Source organism: Chinchilla lanigera, unplaced genomic scaffold (assembly GCF_000276665.1).
Source record: "Chinchilla lanigera isolate Chin_1 unplaced genomic scaffold, ChiLan1.0 scaffold00010, whole genome shotgun sequence".
In the NCBI taxonomy this organism is placed as follows: domain Eukaryota; kingdom Metazoa; phylum Chordata; class Mammalia; order Rodentia; family Chinchillidae; genus Chinchilla; species Chinchilla lanigera.
This window is the reverse complement of record NW_004955411.1, coordinates 35321971-35341307: the sequence shown is the minus strand read 5'-3', so window position 1 is coordinate 35341307 and position 19337 is coordinate 35321971. Positions and strand designations below refer to the sequence as shown.

Genomic DNA, 19337 nt, shown 5'->3' with positions numbered 1-19337 from the left:
TTTAAAGGGATACTCGCCAGGCGTGTTGGCGCATGCTGTAACCCCAGCATTGTGGGAGGCTGAGGCCCTACTGGAGGTTTGAACCCAGCCTGGTCAGGTTAGTGACTTAGCAACACCTTCTCAAAAGAGAAAAATGGGAAAGGTAGGGATATACCTCAGGCATAGGCCCTGGGTTCAATCCCTAGTGTGTGTTAGGGGGCTTCTTTCAATGTTTCCTTCTTAGTTTTTTTCCAGTCTAACTTGATGAGAATGTTTATTGTGAATGGATATTAAATTTTACCAGCTTTTTCAACAACTACCAAAATGACTGTACCATTTTTTTTCTTTCATCTGGTAGTATGGTGATAGACTAGTATGGATTTGCTCACGTTAGGCCATCTTGGTATTCCTGTTCCTGGATTTAGTTTACTTTTTTACTTTTTTTTTTTTTTTTTTTCCGAGACAAGGTTTCACTGTGCAGTTTGCTGTCCTAGAATTCACTATGTAGCCCAGGTTGGCCTTAAACTCACAGGGATCCGCATGCCTAAGCCTCCCACGTGCTAAGATTACAGGCGTGCACCACCACATCTGGCGCTTTTCTAATGTTTAGTATTTTTGGGTCTATACTTAGAGTGAGGCTGTCCTGAATTTTTTGTTTTTCATGGTTTATCTGGTTTTGCTGTCAGCATTATAACTAGCCTGCTAGAATTGTATTTGGGGTATCATCTCCCTTTCTGTTCTCAAAGTATTCTGTTTTTGTAAAAACTTGGAGGATTTGCCTCCAAGATTGTCTGGGTTTGGTGTTTCCAGTAGGAAGATTTTTACCTGCAGTTTCAGCTTGTGTAGCACTTCTTAGTTCCATCAGGTTTTGTAATTAATTTTGAATCAATATTTATTACTTTTTCTTGACTTTGTCAGTTTTATACTGTTTTCAAATTAATATAACATTCTTCATAGGATTCTTTATCTTTCTGTCCTCTACTGGATCTGTACTTGTGCTTTTGTTACTCATAATATGGTTTTATTTGTAACTTTTCTTATCTTGCTTCAGTTGTCCTAAAGGTTTTATAAAACTCTCTGATACATAAATTTCTGCCCTTATGTTTATCTTTTTGTTTGTTATTTCTCTTGAGCTGTTTTTTTTTCCCTCTCCTGTGCTTCTTAACTTTGGCACATAATTCATTATTTCTATCATTTCTTTTTTCTCAACATAAATATTTGAGACTAAATTTCCTTTATAAATACTTTGTGTCATAGGTTTTGGTAGTACTTAAACATTTCAGTTAGGAGTATTTTTTAGTTTTTTTAGGGTTTTTTTCTTTTACCTCTGGGTGCTTTAAAAATATTTTAAAATTTCCAAATAGATGAAGTTTTATGTTTTTACTTTAGTAATTGACTTTTAACTTAATTGTAATGCGGGCATAGAACATAATCTGTGTAATGATAGTTCAATGAAATTTCTTGTGACCTGTTAGTACAAGATTAACTTTTGTAAATAGGATATGGGTGCCTGAGAAATATGTGCATTGTGTACTTACTAGGTAAAAAGTTGTATAAATGTCCGCTAGCTCATCCTTGTTAATTGCATTCTTTGGATAGTCTACAGTTTTACTAATCTTTTGTCTTTTTGTTATATCAGTAATTGAGAAAAGTATGTTACCATTTTGTGTTTTCTTCCCTGAAGTTATATCTACTTAGGCTTTTTATGTATATAGAGTATATAATTAGTTAAGGATTGTGGTCTTTTTCTGGCAAGTTGAAACTTGTACCATTATATAGGGACCTTTTGTGGTCCTAGTGATGCTTTCGTTTTCAGAGCTGTTAAGTCTCACACTTCCATAGTTGACTCTGCTTTCCTTTAGCAGTTTGCCTAACTTGTAGTTTTTATGATCCTTCTGTTCAGGTGGCTTCTGATCAATAGCATGTAAGTGAATTTTGTTTTAAATCCAGTATGAAAATACTGCCTTTTCGCTAGAAAGTTCGTTGTTCACCTTGAAGGTTTTCCTTTAGAGTTTGATTTGTTTCTACTTGTGATACCTAGTTTAGGCCTCCTTGAAGGTCTTGGTGCTTATAGAGGAAGCAGAGGTGGCTTCCTCACCTTGTTTGGTGGCCCCGGATTTAGTATTCCGCTGAATTGTGTGATTGGCACCAGCCCTTGGACCCGTTCTACCATTCCTTACCACTCTAGCCACGAGGATACACTATTTTGAGCAGGGGTGAAGGTTGTTGTGTATATCCCTGACCCTTGTGAGGTCAGGGTTGCTTTGGGCAAATTTTTTATGTAGCATGTAGTTACTCTGCAAGGTTAAGGTTCCTTAGGGCACCTTTTCTTTTCAGCATGGGGGATTGAACCCAGGGCCTCCACACTAAGCTGCATCTCCAGCCACCCCTTAGTCCCCATTGCAGATGGGGTCTTGTTAGGTTGCCCAGGCTGGGCTCTAGCTTGTGATCTTCTTGCCTCAGCCTCCTGGAGTGCTGGAATTATAAGTGTGCCCCACCATGCTCCACCCTTGGTGAAATCTTGATCATTCTTTTTTCTTAATATTTTGACTGCACCAGTTACAGTGTCTTATAAATTCCTCTAAAATGTCTCTCTGCTGCCTGCCCTCCTCTCCATTTCACTATCACTCCATGCCCAGAGCCATTACCTCCCCGTCTGTTGGGCTCACATGGCCTGTACTGTCGGGGTCAGACCCTTTCACCTGGCATTTCAGTCTCCCCAGAATCTAGGTTCACCCTGCTGCCCCGGCAGGGGCTTCTCCTTAGTGCTCGGTCAGACTGTGCCTGTGTGTGCCTGCGCCCAGGTGCTCTCCCCCTGCGATCCCTGCCTGTCCTCCGCTCTGCTGATTCCAGGTCCCCACCCTCACCCGTGAACGATTCCCTTAATGATGAAATGGCTTGTTCATTCATCCCTTTGCCTTCGAACTATTTCTTAGTGTTTGTTTTTGTTGAAGTGTTTTTAAAAATCAGCAGATTGGAACGGATCTTTATGGTGACCCAAGTTAATCTCTGAAGACTTCAGGCCTCTCCGTTATCGCACTCATAGCAGTAGCTTCTAATATTACAGGAGAGTGTATATAATGTAGCGAGCATCCAGAGACTAGGGGAAGGGTTCACTATGCTTCTGTTTTTCCTCAAAATGCTGAGTAAACTCCTTGACTGAACAGTATATTCACTGGCTGAATAAATGAATCCTCTACATTAAAAACATACAAGCTTTTTTCCAGAGAGCTAATAAGGGAGTCTTCCTTGTTTCTCCCTCCCCCTAGCCATTCATCACAGTTTCTGGTTCTGTTTCCAAATATGGGCAGGTGCGGATGTCTACAAAGATGGGAGATACACTGTAGCCTAGCCCTTTTCTTTACGTAGCTCCTGTTAGCCTTGGTTTTTATTTTCCTACATCTTTAAATTATGTTTGAATTTTTTCATTTTTGCATTTACAATGGTTGGCGTATGAATTATAATGGAGTCTGTTGAATGTTGAGCATGTTTCCTATGGTAGTTTAGACATGTTTAGCAAGGACTCTTTCATTTGGTTAAGTAATAGAAATGATGTTGTGGATTGAAATTGTACATAAAAATTTTCAACCACATCAACTTCGTTGTGGGCACTAAGTATATACCTTGTACACACTTAACAATTATTATTTTTTCTGTGAGGTAAATAGAAATATTGCCTTTAATTTGTAATTATTTATATGATACACATAATTTTGGAAATAAGGTATGTATCCACGGCAAGGATGATTATTATATAAAGTTAGTGCTAACTTCTAGAATGTTAAATGCTTTATGTAGACAGAGTACATAATATTTGATTTTAAGTTAAGTTTTGGTGAAAATACAGAAATGAAATCTGCATATTATAAGTGTTTCCATTTTAGAGCATGTCAAAAGAATAAGCATAGTAATTTGAATGCTCTATTTTTATTTCTAGAAACCAGCAAATATCCTAGTAATGGGAGAAGGTCCTGAGAGGGGGAGAGTCAAAATTGGTAGGTAATTATTCCTAAAGTCATTGATTAAGAAACTGAAGTGACTGCAGAGGTGGTTGCCCTTTTTAATACTTTTTTATTTAAGTAGTTAATTTTAATACTATGTTCTCATAATTTTTTGGAAAAGTTGTCGGAAAAGGTAGGTAGATAGTATATAAAACCTGTAATCCGTTTCCCAAAATCAGATCCGGTAATTCTAAGTTGAGGCATCCCTTGGAGTTGACAAGCAAGTCCGCAAAAACATTTACTGCTGTGCAGTAGCCCAAGCATGTGTGTACACAGCACCACTGTCTTTCATAGTCACCCTCAGTATGATTCCTTAAATCTTACTTTTTATCTTAGCATTGCCAAGTCACTCCTTGAGCATGTCCTCCAGACCCTAACCTGCAGGGCACGGGGACCCTCAGAGCCTCCACCCACTTTGCTATCCCTGACCTGCGTGTCCTGTGCCACATACTAACATACCCTTTCTGATGAGTGTATGTTTACTCTCTTCCTTGCCTGTCTCAGTTTTAGACACTGCAGGAGGCTTTTATGTATATTGATACTTGCTTTGCAACCTGGAGGTTCCAAAAGAAACCAGTCTCTCTTTCTCTCTCTCTCTCTCTCTCTCTCTCTATATATATATATATATATATATATATATATTATATTATATATTTGGAGAGAAAATGAGCTAAGTAATACTTTATTCTAACTTCTTTTAGTAGAAATTGACTGATTGAACTGGACATGGTGTTACACACCTGTAATCTCACTACTCAGGAGGTTGACGCAGGAGAATTGCAAGTTCAAGGCCAGCCTAGAGTATATAGTGACACTGTGTTTCAAAAAAAGAAAGCGGGGGAGGAGGGAGGAGGAGAGTTACATTTATTAGAAGTCCTTTATTAGAAGAATTTAAAAATAAACTTTATTTCATCAGCCTACTTTCTTCACTATTAAAAAACACTATAGTAGAGGTGATTTGCTACCTGCCCTACTATAAATTCATGCTTTCCTAATTCAACCAAGCTTCCCTATTGCTTGGTTTTCTACTTCTTCAGTTACTTCCTTAGCCTAACTTCTGAAGAAGCTGTACTAAAACAATTTCCCTTTCATTAAATCTCTACTCTGTGTTTGCTAAGACTGAGCTTCTTTCAAAAATGTGATATTAAGCTGGGCACGGTGGAATGTGTCTGTAATCTCAGCACTCAGGAGGCTGAGGCAGGAAGATTGTTATGAGTTGAAAGCCAGCCAGAGCTACATAGCAAGACTCTGTCTCAAAAAAAGAAAAACAAACAAAATGTGATGTTAATTAAGTGTTGTAGCTGCTTTCCTTCTCTTCCCTTCCCCTCTTCTCCACCACTCCTTACTTGTTCCTGTTCTTATTTTATACTCACTTTTTTTTCTTAGAGGTATTTATTGAGTAGCTACTTTTTGCCAGGCACAAGTGAAAAAGAGATACATTCCCTCCCTTTGAGTGACAGTAAAATATAAAGAGTATGGTAGATGGTTTCAGACCACTTTGTTTTACATAACCACCCTTTAAAAGTAGGTATCATAGATGAGGAAAACTGGATTTAGAGAGGTTATGGACTGCTCACTTTTTCAAAGTAGGATTTGGATTCCTGGACCTCAGGGTCTCTACAAAGAAGGCCGCCTTGGTGATGTCAGAGAGAACTGGTCTGGCTTCACAGACCTTCACTCTGTTAACACAGCTCTGCTGTGAAAGAGCCGCAGAGGTGACTTGCTGGCCTCAAGATGTCTTCCTGAGTGTTCTTGCTGGCCTCAAGATGTCTTCCTGCCCCACTGAAATTGCCCCATCACAGTATTGCCATTTTCCCCTTTGTAATTTTCTTCTCTTCCTTGAAAACATTCATATTTCCCTTCACAGTTTAAAACAGATTTTACATCCATCTTGATTTTTCAACATTTGTTTTCTTCCTCCTGTTCTGTACTTGTGGAACACCCTTGATGTTCACCCTTGGTTCTAGCTGCACCTAGCATGCAGGTCCATCTCCGTATCAAGACTGCTCTCTCAGGGAACAACTCTGAGCTCTGCCTTAGACTGTCTTCTCCCGTGATCTAGATGGTGTTGTGTAATTCTGTTTCTCCACCCACAACTTCTGCCCTCACCTCTGCATTTGATTCATTGTTGCCTCTTACTATTGACTCATTGTTTTAAAACACTGTACATACTAGGTTGGGACATGGCCTCCTTTCCCTTATTGGGCAGTTGATAAATTGTGGCCTTAACATTCTGGATTCTTGGAAAATGATCTTAAGATCTGGATCATCTACTCTCTCGCTCTAGCTGAATTCTTTGCATATCATCCTGGCAACTTGTTTTCCTTTGTCCCATACCAAATTCATTGTCATCTTCTGTTCTGTCATATTTGTACCACTCATTACATTTAACCCAGTCACCCCAATCCAAAGTCTTCTCTTTTTACTACTTCTCAACATAAAATTCTATACCTGGTCAGGCCAGTTGTTACCTTATTGTTTAGAGTGTTAGGATTGTATCGCTCCTCGGCCTTTTGGCTAAGATCAAGTGTAGAATTTTAGGATTGTAATTCTACCCAAGCTTAGGGGCACAGCCAGGGTTAAAAATAAGCAATAATTAATAATATTAATTAATAAAGGTCTATGATCCATTAAGTAATTGATTACATTGCTAATAAATTTTAATAGCGCACATTAAATTTTTATTTTTTTATTATTTTTCAGAGTGCTAGGGTCAACGCAGGGCTCCACATTTACTAGGTGAGAGCTCTTCTGTGGAGCTACTCCCTAGACCCAGAATTACTGATTTTTTTAAAATGATGTGGGGCGAGGTATGGTAGTACACACCTGTAATCCCCGCACTTGGGAGGCTAAGGCGGGGTATCTGGCCAGCCTGAACTATATAGCAAGATCCTGTGTCAAAAAACAAAACAAAGCAAAACAAAAAACCACAAGCAAAAGAACATGATGTTGGGGGCTGATGCTGTAGCTCAGTGGTAGAATGCTTGCCTACTCTGCTCACAGCCCTAGATTTATTTCATCTCCAGCACTGCAAAATTAGTAAAAGAAAATCAGCAGTGCTGATGCCTCTGCTTCACGCTTTGGGACAGTTCTGCTTTGGCTCAGGAGACCCACAGAATGGAATGGAAAACACATGGTACCCTTTTCTATATCTGAGCCTTTCCCTCCTCAGCAAACCAAAGGCTTTCCAGAGCTTGCCTAAAGTGCTTACTCCCTTTCCTTCTTACTATTTACAAATAATAATCCCCCAGGGTCCAGCTAGTGTTCTCCTTTCCATGTAATCTGCTTCCACAGTGTGAAACATCGTTCCAGACAATGCCTTGGAAAAGACATAAATCCCCCTCCCCAGGGACTTGACATTTAGTAGAAAACAGTAGCAGATCCCTTATTCTCACAGTATTTATCCCTGTGCTATGTTGGGTCTGTTCCATGTACTTCGCTAAGCTCCTTGGGTGTAGACCTTATATGTTACTGCTTTTCTTTCATTCCGTACTAACTAGCACTTCAGAATTCTGCTAGCCCTGTTTAACTGGACAATTCCAGCCATATCTAACTTTAGCAAACTATTATGGTAACATTAAGGCTATTACCTTCTGTCTAAATTAGTGATTATTTCATCAGTGGTTTGAAGCTCCTTTAAAGTTCATACAGTGGCGTGAATTGTTAAGAGTGTTATTTTCTTCTGGCCTTGATTTCATCTGACAGCGAGGAGATGAGGCTTAAAAGAAAAAAGAGAAAGAGGAGAAATTACTGATTTTAGCATTTTTAAAATTCTTTTTGCTAGGTGTGATGGTTCATGCCTTTAGTTGCAGCTCTCAGGAGGCTGAGGCAGGAGGATGTTAAGTTCATGCCCAGTGAGCTGTATAGCAAGTTCAAGGCCAGACTGGACTACATAGTGAAAGTCTCAGAAAAACAAAAGGATGGGGGGAGTAAAAAGAATTGAGATTGTTACGCACGTGTACTAAGTCCCCCTGGTGAATGTGACCATTGTGTACCACAAACATGTATTAATAAAAATAAATAGAATTACTTTCCAATATGCTTGACAGTGGGGAAGAAAAATCCCCCCAGTGGATGAAACAGCAGTCCATCATATTTTGCTGTCAATAAAATCAGCACCTGATTGTTCAATCTGATTAATCAAACATATACAGTTATTTTCATATATTTAATAGCATACTTCACCCTCAACAATAAGTACCTATTAAATGTACAAGGCAGGGCTTTGAATATTGTGTAATATTTTAGAGTAACAGATATAATGTTGGTAAAATGACTGAATTTTTTTTTTTTTTTTTTTTGGTTTTCTCCGGTACCGGGAACCGAACTCACGACCTTGCATATGCCAGGCAGGCGCTTTTGCCGCTGAGCTAAATCCCCAGCCCCAATGACTGAATATTTTTGTTTGCTTTAGGGAACTTCAGTTTAAAAAGAAATAGGTATTAGCACAAACTTCCTTGGATAACTTTGTTTTTTAAGACCTGAATACTCCAAAGCACTCTCAGAAAGTGTTCTTAAACTCTTTAAATTCTAAAGAAACAAAATCACAATAAAAATTGTAATGCATTTTCTATCATATCATATTAGTTTTAGATTAGATGATACTCTGTAGTTGAAGAGCTGATACTCTATAGTCTTATAGTGTATGCCTTTTATAGTTCTTTGGTGCCTCTTACATGTTTTCAGAATGTACTGTGTGTGTTATACGTTTCAAACTGTAGAGGTTTGTTATTGTTGTGACTCTGCCTTTGTGCTTGCAATTGTCATATGTGTAATTTTTTGGATGTCAGATGAGTGGTTAAGACTGAACTCCTAAATAATAACCATGATTCTTGTGTAAGTACTGATACCTTGGCCTACCATCCCTGTAAGCAGGTGCAAGTCATTTAACTGCTTTAAACCATAGACACTCCATCTAATAAGTGGGGAACAGAATGCTTATTTAAGTGGTTTTTTTGTAAAGATTAAAAGAAGTGATTTATGATGCATATGAAAGGCATTTGTAGAGCACTTTATACTTGTTTATGAAATTTCAAGAAAATTGGCTTGTATGCCTCATTACAGTTTAAATGTTCATACTAGTTTCATATACCCCAATGTTTAAATCAGTTACCTTTGGTTTAGACCTTTGTTAAATGCTGAATTAAACAACTTATTTCGTGTCCTGTGCGTGTTCTTGGAAATATGTGCACTGTGCTAGTTACCTCTCAGTAATGACGGGGGGTGGGGAGCAGTCTGTGGCATTTGCTGTTTACCATGATGGAAATACACTCAGCACAGCCAATTCCAGGTTACCAGTGTGCCCTCAGCAGGGAATCAGTGAGGTGGGTGAGTCAGCTCTGGTGAGTTTATAGGGTCTGGCACTAGCGCGTGCTGTGCCGAGATGCATTTAGTTCTTAGATACGCATGGTATACAGGGGACATATTAATTATAGGAGGTTTTTAAAACTAATTTTTGATTTTAAAACGTTGAAAATATTTAACTGTCTCTGAAAGAAAAGAATTATTGGGCATGGTAGTCCCTCCCAGGACTCAGGAGGCTGAGGCAGGAGGATCAGTGTGAGTTTGAGGCCAGCCTGGGCTATGTAGTGAGTTCAAGATTAGCCTGAATTGCATACTGAGACCCTGTCTAAAAAAAATGAAAGAAAGGAATCTGAAGTCAGACCTGTGTCCTACACCTGACTGTACCCAACTGTCTCTGAATCTTGAGCAAGTCAGAGTACCTTTGAGAGCTTCAGTAAAACAAGCACAGCATAGGCTCTACCCCAGGAAGCAAAGACAGAGGTAAATGAAGTGCCTGGTATAGCTGACTTTTTTTTCCCAAAGGAATAGTATTGCTTTTATTAGTTTAGTGGCTATTTTTATCACCTTTGCATGATTCTAATTATATGTCAAACTGAGTTTTATATTTTTTTATTTTTTTAGCTGACATGGGTTTTGCCAGATTATTCAACTCTCCTTTAAAGCCACTAGCAGATTTGGATCCAGTGGTTGTAACATTTTGGTATCGGGCTCCAGAACTTTTGCTTGGTGCGAGGCATTATACAAAGGCCATTGGTAAGTTAGTGTAAAATGATTTACTCTCTTGGCATCAAGTTTTTATGAGAACCAATTGCATGATAAAATCATTGGGTAAAAACTACTTTATATCTGTTTGTAAATTTCCTGTCGTCCTCTATGTTCCTAGCTTTTATATTCTGGTAAATTTGGATTTTTTAATTGTATAGGAGAATGTGATTCCTTTACAACAAGAAAGCATTTCCGGAATTTCCAAGGATAGAGGCATCTGATCCTGTTGAGTTGCTATGGAAACAATAACATACAAATATTATAACTTACCTTATTTTTTTTTTTTTGGTTTTTCTGCGGTACCAGGAACCGAACTCACGACCTTGCGCTTGCCAGGCAGGCGCTTTTGCCACTGAGCTAAATCCCCAGCCCTATAACTTACCTTATTGATCAGCAGGACTAGAGATAGGTTAAGAAATACTTCTTCAGAAAAAGAAAAGCAGAGAATCAGAGGTAGTAAATCCAGTATTGAAGAGAACTTCTGTTTGGGGAAACATAGTCACTTCCTTTCCTAAGCAAGAAATATGACTCATCTTTATCGCTTGCCACTAGAGCTACCAGAGTGGCAGTTTCTCTTTTAATGTGGGAAGTAGTCTTTGTAGGTTAGCAGTGCTCAGCTGCTTACCATTTTACCAAGGAGGGTGAATAATGCAAGAAACCTGTCGTAAGCCAGGTGTGGGGGTGTGTGCCTGTAACCCCAGCACTTAGGAAGCTAAGGCAGGAGGGTCCCTTAAGTGTAGGAGTTTTTTTTTTTGTTCTGTGTTTTGTCTTTTTGAGGCAGGGTCTCGCTGTGCAGTTCAGGCTGGCCTTGAGCTCACTTTGTAGCCCAGGCTGGTCTCGAACTTACAACAATCCTCCTGCCTCAGCCTCTTGAGTCCTGGGATTACAAGTGTGCGCCACCACGCCTGGCTAAGTGTAGGAGTTTGAGACCAGCCTCGGCAGAAAAACAAAACACTGTCTCAAAAAAAAAGAGAGAGAGAGAGAGAAATTGTTATAAACGTGTTCTCTAAGCGTTAATGTCTGCCTTACAATAGAGGACATAACCTCTTCAGAGATTTTGCTCCCTGGTCACTGCAGTCTCCTCAGAGGACCCAGACTGACAGCAGAAGAGAGCCCTCGCCAAGCCTGGAGACTTCTTTGAGGGAGTGAAAACAAAGGGTAGGAAAAGCGCCAATAGCTGCTGCTTGAAGGTCTGGTTCTGTGAAATACCTCATATCCTAAGTATTTCTTTAGACTGTCTTCTTCTGGGAGTCTTGTGTTTATTGGTATTAGGCTATGTCAGTTCTGACTACCTTTCACTGTTTCCTTTGAGTTTATGTAAAGGGCACTAAAATAAGTTATTAAAAATGGACAAGTTCAGGAGGCTGAGGCAGGAGAATCACCACAAGTTGGAGGCCAGCCTGAGCTATATAGCAAGACCTTGTCTCAAAAAAAAAAAAAAAAAAGACAAGTAAGCACAATCCTCTGTTAAACAAAGTTGTGAAAAACCTGGTGATATCCACAGATCTACAAAGGAAGTGCTCACATTTGGGAAGATTAGACTGCTTTGTGGGTAAGAAAGAAAGGCAGATTAAAATATAGTCATGTCCTCATTTATCAGGAGGCCTTATTTCTGCAAAACTCACTCAGTGTATATTTTGCTCAGGGACTGAGACTCCAGCTAGTACTAGGATATTGCACATATTTCATGAATACTGCTGAATGCTGCTTTTAGGTTGGTTGGGCTGGGTTCGGTTGGGTTCAGTTTTGTTGTACCGTGAAACCCAGGACTTTCACACAAAGCTGCATCCCTGGCTGGCTGGCTTGCTTGTGCTGTTTCTCTCTCCTCCCCGTCCCCTCCCCCCACCTCCCCTGTCCTCTGGACAGGATCTCACTAAGTTCCTCAGGCTTGACTTGAATTTGCAGTCTTCCTGCCTCAGCCTCCCAGAATACTAGGATTTTGGATGTGCACCACCATGCCTGTCTTGAATCCTTTTTTCTTTTTAATTAGTGGGAAAGCCTCTTGAGTAGTCTCAGAACTGTGGGGAAAACCAGTATGTATTAGTAGAAGGATGTGGAGACTGGCATTAGCCTCTTACCCAGGCAGTCAAGCACTTAGTAAAGTAGCGGATCTATCAGCAGGGGACAATGGCAGCTGTCTGATGAGGGCGGAGAAAGAACTACAGAAACAAATGCAGGGGATGGAGTAGTCCTGCAAGGAGGAGCTAGAATCACAGTTTGAAACTCTTTCTATTCCAAGTGACTTCTGCTGTAGCGCTGTATTTACTGAGACATTTAGAATTAAATTTACCTTTTCTGTTATTTTGGTCTCTTCTTTCCAACTATTGGGAACGGTCTGATCAGTCTTAGTCTCAGGGGCACCAGAGGGTAGGAAGAGAGTGAACTAAGCCAGGAGAGGGGCTGTGCTAGCTGGAAATAACAGGTGGTGCCTTACAACCCGCCGAATGGTGCGTGCGTGTGGGGTGTGGGGTGGGGGAAGAGGATGCTGGATCAGTAGACATCTGCGTTCCCCGGGCCCTCATCCTCCAGCCTGTGTCCAGCTCACACTGGGCCAGAGCCTTCTGTTAAGCTAGGTAGTTCCCCACCGAAGGCAGCCTCATTCTCAGGTTCTCACACGGCAGGTCTGTGGCCGAGACCCATTTTGTAGCATACACTCATAGGCAGCAGTGCTCTGTATGACGCACACTTAGAGAAGCACAGTTTCATGACTATTTTCTGATTAACTTCTCTACTGATAAAATTAAAATGGGTGTGGATTTGGAAATAGAATTGGGTATAAACTGCAAACAAGTGTGTTTCTCATTTTCTCAGAGTAAGTAGAACTGAAATTTCTACCAGCTTGCAACTTACTTGCTCAGTAAATGCGGCTTAACCACATAAAGATAAAAACATAATCACTAATTTCTAATTTTAGTCAAGTCTGCATAATTTCAATAGAACCTAGGAGAAAAGACAGAAAGAGTAATCTGTGTCAGTTATCTTTGGGTTTGAAGTAGTCCTAGCAGACATACAGAAGTACGCTCAGATTCAGCCACTCTGCTCTTTGTAACTGATCCATGTCAGAAGTAGTTGTTTCTCTTCAGCACAAAGGAGAAAGACCTTGATGGTTTGATGTCACTGCAGTGACAGTGATGGTAGCTGCACTGCTGTGGGGGTGGGTGGATGTGGATGTGTGTCAGGAGAACAAATGATTGACCAGGGAAAGAGACCTCAAGAGAATTGGTATAAATGTTGCAAGAGCCAGACAATTTGATGGTTTGGTCACATTTAGAATTTAAAGCTAATATGAGGCAGGAAACGATGTAATACTGCTTGCTACTTGGAGGTTCTTTATTTTAGCAATTCACATGGAATCTAGAACCTGACTCCTGTCCTTTGAATAGAGGTTAGAGCAGGCATTGGGATGAGCCACAACGTGCAGTGATAGTCCCAAGTGACTGTACAGTGAAGCAGCGAGGAGGAGGAAGAGGAGGAGTAGGAGGAGGAGGAGGCAGGGCCTTCGGAGGCAAGAGTGACAGCCGGCATGGTGCAGGTGCGAGAAAGGGAGGAGGGGACGCTGCAGATATCGCCGCATCACTCCTTAGTGATGGCTGCGGGTGGTGATGATGACCTTGACTGGTCAGTGAAAAAGACGAAATTACGTTTTATATATAGCCTTCAGCCTTCGATGGGGCAGGTGATGGGGTAACACAAAAGGGCTAGGAAGGGGTGTGCTCCTGCTCTTCAGGAGGCTGGCTTACACGGGAGGAAACTCTCTGAATGGGGCCAGACAAGAGAGGCATTACTGTAGTTTTTTTCTTCCAATTTGGAAATTTATTTTACAAATAGTACATTGACAGTTACCCTATCTAATTAAGCTGTTGCTATTTAGTTTATCTCTGGAATATGATTCTCATATTTCATAGATTACTGAATGCTATACTGCCCTGTATAATACCATATTCCTAGCATTATTATTTTCTTCCTTTTAAAAAATACTTGAGCCAGGTGTGGTGGCACACGCCTATAATCCCAGCACTCAGGAGGCTGAGGCAGGGGGATTGTTGCAAGTTCAAGACCAATCTGGGCTACAAAGTGAGCTCAAGGCCAACCTGAACTGCACAGCAAGACCCTGTCTCAAAAAGAACCCCCATCCAAAAAAAAAAAAAACTTACTAGATGGCATTTTTGTAATGGGCAAATGTGAATATACATCTCACAAAAGTTAACTCCTTTATACATTGAGTAAAGCATTGTGAATACATTACAGTTCCAGAATATAAATTGTAGTATTTCAGTATATAAAAGACAATAGAATAATCTATAATTAGTGACTTAGTTAATAAAATCTTGTTTTGCAATGTTGGGGTCAAATCCAGGGCCTTGAGCATGCACAGCAAGTACCCTACCATTGAGTTACATCCTCAGCCCCTAAGAAAGCTTTTTTCCTCCCAATAAAACTTTGAAAGATACCTCACTTTGTCCTGGGGGATGGAAGCAGGTGGGTGCATCATCTAAGTGAATATATTTTGATCAGATCTACCTACTGTTGTTATTCTATGCCTGTATATACTTGTATTATTTATCAGCTTGTAGACCTTAGCCTTCGTTGAAAAAACTGAGGGTGGCAATCTTCCTTTTATTGTCTTTCTAGAGTCAACCCATCTAGACTCAAAAACTATTACTCTTCTCATTGTGCATTTAATTACTTTAAAGGAATTGTATCACCGTGTTACGGTCATGTCATGATGTATCAGTATGATGAAGTTGCTTCACATGAGTTACGCTCTATACTAGGTTATCAGTCAAATGCTTCCATGATTAAATTATTAACTGATTAGAAAGATTTTTTGCTTAGTCTAGAGAAGTCATTTTTTGGATGATAGATATTGGGAAGTAGGAAGAGAATGTTCAGATGGGAAGGAGAACAAGGGAGAGGGAAAGGAGAAGGGAAGGAGGGAATAGGGATTTAAAAATGGAAGGAAAACAATAGAAACAATGTTTTATAAAGGGAGAAGGGGAGAAGGATTGAAGCGAAGGAAATGAGGGAAAAAAGTTAAGACATTCTGTACAGATGCACATTCTCTATGGTGAATGTGATCATTATGTACCTCAAAAAGTGTACCAAAAATATTTTCGAAAAAGAGAGGAAAAAAAGTCATTTTTGAGCTAGGTGGGTGGTACAGGCATGTAATCTCACCATTTGGGAGGCTGAGGCAGGAGGGGCCAGACTTCAAGGCCAGACTGGACTGTAGAGTGACACTCTTAAAAAACAGAAGAAAAGAAAAAAGAAAATAATCCACTGCTTGCCGTGTTGCTTTTTCCTAAATTTGCCTACGTCAGGAAATTTACATATAAATGTTTTTATTTGGCTTCCAATCTGTTACGTGATGATAGTTATTTCATATCACAAACATACTGTGTGTGTTTTCTTAATACACTTATTATGCTTTGTATATTGTTTCACTGAAAAATGTTCTTTTATTTATGTTGGAATTATTCCAGAAATTATAACTAAGGAAATGTAACACATTGTACAAAAACGTGTTTTTTCTGCTTCATAGATATATGGGCAATAGGTTGCATATTTGCCGAATTGTTGACTTCAGAACCCATTTTTCACTGTCGTCAGGAAGATATAAAAACAAGCAATCCCTTTCATCACGACCAGCTGGATCGGATATTTAGTGTCATGGGGTTTCCTGCAGGTAACAAATTTTCCTTTTCACAATTATATTTGCCGTTGTATTTCAGAACTATTCCTTTTCAGAAGTATATTTAAAGTATATTTATGTCTACTTTTAAACTAAAACAAGTAGATTTTAAATAGGTTAACATGTTATTTTCTGTAACAATATTCAATTTGTTCTTCTGTTTTCGGTAAGATAAAGACTGGGAAGATATTAGAAAGATGCCAGAATACCCTACACTTCAAAAAGACTTTAGAAGGACAACGTAAGTACCTCCCTATTGTCTTAGTCCAGTGGCAGCAGACCTATGACATGCATCCCACAGTGGGCTATTTGTATCACTGGAAGCTCTAAAAGGTTTGCCATCCCTGTCTTAGTCCATTTGTGCTGCTATTTTAAAAAGACATTACTTAGGGAAATGTGTAGAAAACAGAAATGTATTTTCTCCCAGTTCTGGAGGCTGGGAAGTCCCAGATGAAGGTGTCTGCAGTTCAGTGTCTGGTGCAGGCTGTTCTGTTTCCAGAATGGTGCGCTGTTGCTGTGCCCTTGTGTGCTGGGAGGGAGGAGGGGTGAAGGCTGTGTGAAGCCTCTTTAATGAGACACAAATGTGTCTGCATTTTTGAGGACACAACCCTCTACTACCTGACAGCCTCCTGAGGGCACCAGCTGCTAACACTGGTACAGTAGGTAATAGCCTTCAACTAATTGTAGAGTAGGTATAAACAGTTAAACCATAGCATTAATTATAGGTCATACCCTAAATAAGAAAGGTTAAACTAAATTTTTAAAAAACAAACTGTAGTTTATTATTTAAATTAGAAACTTCAAAGTCAGGTGTCATTTTGTATGCTAGTAATCTGAGCACTCAGAGGCTGAACCAGGAGGATCACTGTGAGTTTAAGACCAGCCTGGGTTATATAGTGAGTCCAGGCCAGTCTGAACTGCATAGCAAGACCCTGGCTCAAAAAAAGAAAAAGAAAAAGAAAAATAGAAAAAAACCTGAAATTTTAGTGTATTAATTATGGCCATGATTTGAGGATTATATTCCAGATGCAGGTAACATATATGCTTAACTTAGGCCATAATATTTAGAAGCTTTTAAGAGTTTCAGGGTCAGTAGACAGTTTGTATATTCTGGGTTTTTTTGTTGTTGTTGTTCGTTTGTTTGGGGTTTTTTTTGTCTTTTTGAGACAGAGTCTTGCTATGCAGTTCAGGCTGGCCTTGAGCTCACTTTGTAGCCCAGGCTGGCCTTGAACGCAAGGATCCTGATCCTCCTGCCTCAGCCTCCCGAGTGCTGGAATTACAGGCATGCACCACCACGCCCAGCTTGTATATTCTGTTTTAGTGTGATAAAGATTTTGTTCAAGGCCACAGTTGTGGATCTGTCCTTACCTGAGTAGTGACTAGTGGTTGAACCGCTGGATTGAGGAACCAGGAGGATGGCAGAAATGACCCATGACCCAGGAACTGAGTAAAACAAACTGGTAGAGACATGGATGTTGAGTAGAGAGAAGAGAAGAGGTGATGGAGGGAGGGGAAGGAAAGACAGCAAGCGGTGGGAAGGAGTTATTAATATCCGTGCCTAGACTGGGTGTGGTGCATACCTCTAATCCCATTACTTAGGAGGCTGAGGCAGGAGTTGGCAGTGATTTCGAGGCCAGCTTGGGACCACATAGTGAGTTCAGCCTGAACTATGTAGGGAGACCTTGTCTCTTAAATCTGTAGATACAGATATATAGAAAACCAGGTATGGTGATGCATACTCCCAGTTCCAGCTACTTTAAGGCCTAAAGTAGGAGAAGGCTGCAAGTTTAAGGCCAGCTTAGTGGACCCTGTCTCCAAGTATTAAAAGGGGGCTACAGGTGTAGCTCAGGGGTAGTGCATCTACCTAGCTGTGCACTGAGATCAATCCCCAGTACTAAAAAAAGCAAAAAACAAAAACCCAACCAAACAAAAGTTTTATTTATTTATTTATTTATATATATATATAAATTTTTTAAGTGAAACTATCTGGTGTTGGCAAGCGTACAATAAGAATGGTATTCTTCTGGTAAGAATGGGGACTTCTCAAACTTGTATATACCTAAAAATCATTTGGAGACCCTGTTAAAAATGTAGATTCTAGCCAGGTGTGGTGGCATATGCCTGTAATCTCAGCACTCAGGAGGCTAAGGCAGGAGGATCACTGGTGAGTTCAAGGCCAGCCGGGGCTACATAGTGAGTTCAAGGTGATCCTGAGCTACATACTGAGACTCTGTCTCAAAAAAATAAAAAACAACAACAAAAAAAATGTAGATTTGGAGCCAGTAATGACAACACATACCTATAGTCCCAGCTAGTTAGGAGCCTGAGACAAGAGAGTCGCCTAGGAATATGAGACTGTCTTGGGCAACAGCGAGACCCACACCCCGCCATCTCAAAAAGTGAGAAATAGGGCCTGGTGGTACACACCTGTAATCCCAGCTCTGGGGAGGCTGAGGTAGGAGGGTTGCTGTGAGTCTGAGGCTAGCCTGAGCTACAGAGTGAGCTCAAGCCAGCCTGAGCTGCATAGCAAAACCCTGTCTCAAAAAGACCAAAATATAATAAGAATATTGTTATTGTATGCTGATACGGATGTGCAACAATATGTACCTGGATAGAGAATTCCTGACTCATGGGATATAGTAATTTTCAACTTTAATGGTTAATTTTCCAAAATGATTTGTTTGCTTGGGGTTTTGGGTTTTTTTTTTTTCTGGTACCAGGAATCGAACTCAGGACCTTACACTTGCCAGGCAGCCGTTTGTGCCCTGAGCTATATCCCAGGCCTCCAAAATGATTTAATAATACAGGCTTTCAAATGCGGGGTATTATAATTGTTTTCTCACACATTTGCCAATATTTGATAATGTTTCTTTTTATCAGAAAAAGCAATGGCTTAAACACATGCTTTATAAGAAAACCAGTCTAGGAGCTTTTCATTAAGAAATACAAATTGAGTGTGTGTTCCATTGACATGTGGCCATGCGTGTCCTTGCAGGTATGCCAACAGCAGCCTCATCAAGTACATGGAGAAACACAAGGTCAAGCCTGACAGCAAAGTGTTCCTTTTGGTAGGTGCTTCTCTCCCACACAAGTCCGACCTTAGCAAACCTCGTCTAATCCTGTTTCCTGGGGAGCTGTCCCAGCTCGTCCTCCTTCAGAAATAAAAGGAATTTGTGGATACCGGGGTGACATTTAAGTACTTCTCTAGAGATGTCCACCTTGATTTCTGGGCTGAATTTTTTAAATGATTTATCAGCAGAAAAAGGACTTTCAAGGGGCTGTAATGCGCTTTCTGCCGTGTTCACATAATGTGTATACACTATACAGTATAAAATATACTTGAAACCTGTTAGACGTTCCTTTCTGAAAGGTCAAGACCGGGACTTGGAAGCAGACGTTTCATGGCTGTCGGTTTCTTACGTGCTCTTTTCTAGCTTCAGAAACTCCTTACCATGGATCCAACCAAGAGAATCACCTCAGAGCAGGCTCTGCAGGACCCCTACTTCCAGGAGGACCCCTTGCCGACGCTGGAGTACGTAGGCCCTTCATCCAGCCGGGGGCCGCCGGCCCGGGGGGAGCGGGGCCGGCTTGTACCC

General features: G+C 40.4%; 1 protein-coding gene across 1 annotated transcript in view; it reads left to right on the top strand.

The window, feature by feature from the left end:
• The window catches only part of Cdk19 (cyclin-dependent kinase 19), a gene marked incomplete at its 5' end in the record, with an annotated part of 99230 nt that overhangs the window by 70644 nt on the left and 9249 nt on the right, over positions 1 to 19337 (top strand). Inside the window, 6 exon segments of the mRNA XM_013510868.1 lie at positions 3917 to 3974; positions 9906 to 10037; positions 15592 to 15735; positions 15913 to 15982; positions 18737 to 18809; positions 19176 to 19273. Coding sequence (XP_013366322.1) covers positions 3917 to 3974; positions 9906 to 10037; positions 15592 to 15735; positions 15913 to 15982; positions 18737 to 18809; positions 19176 to 19273 — 575 coding nt within the window.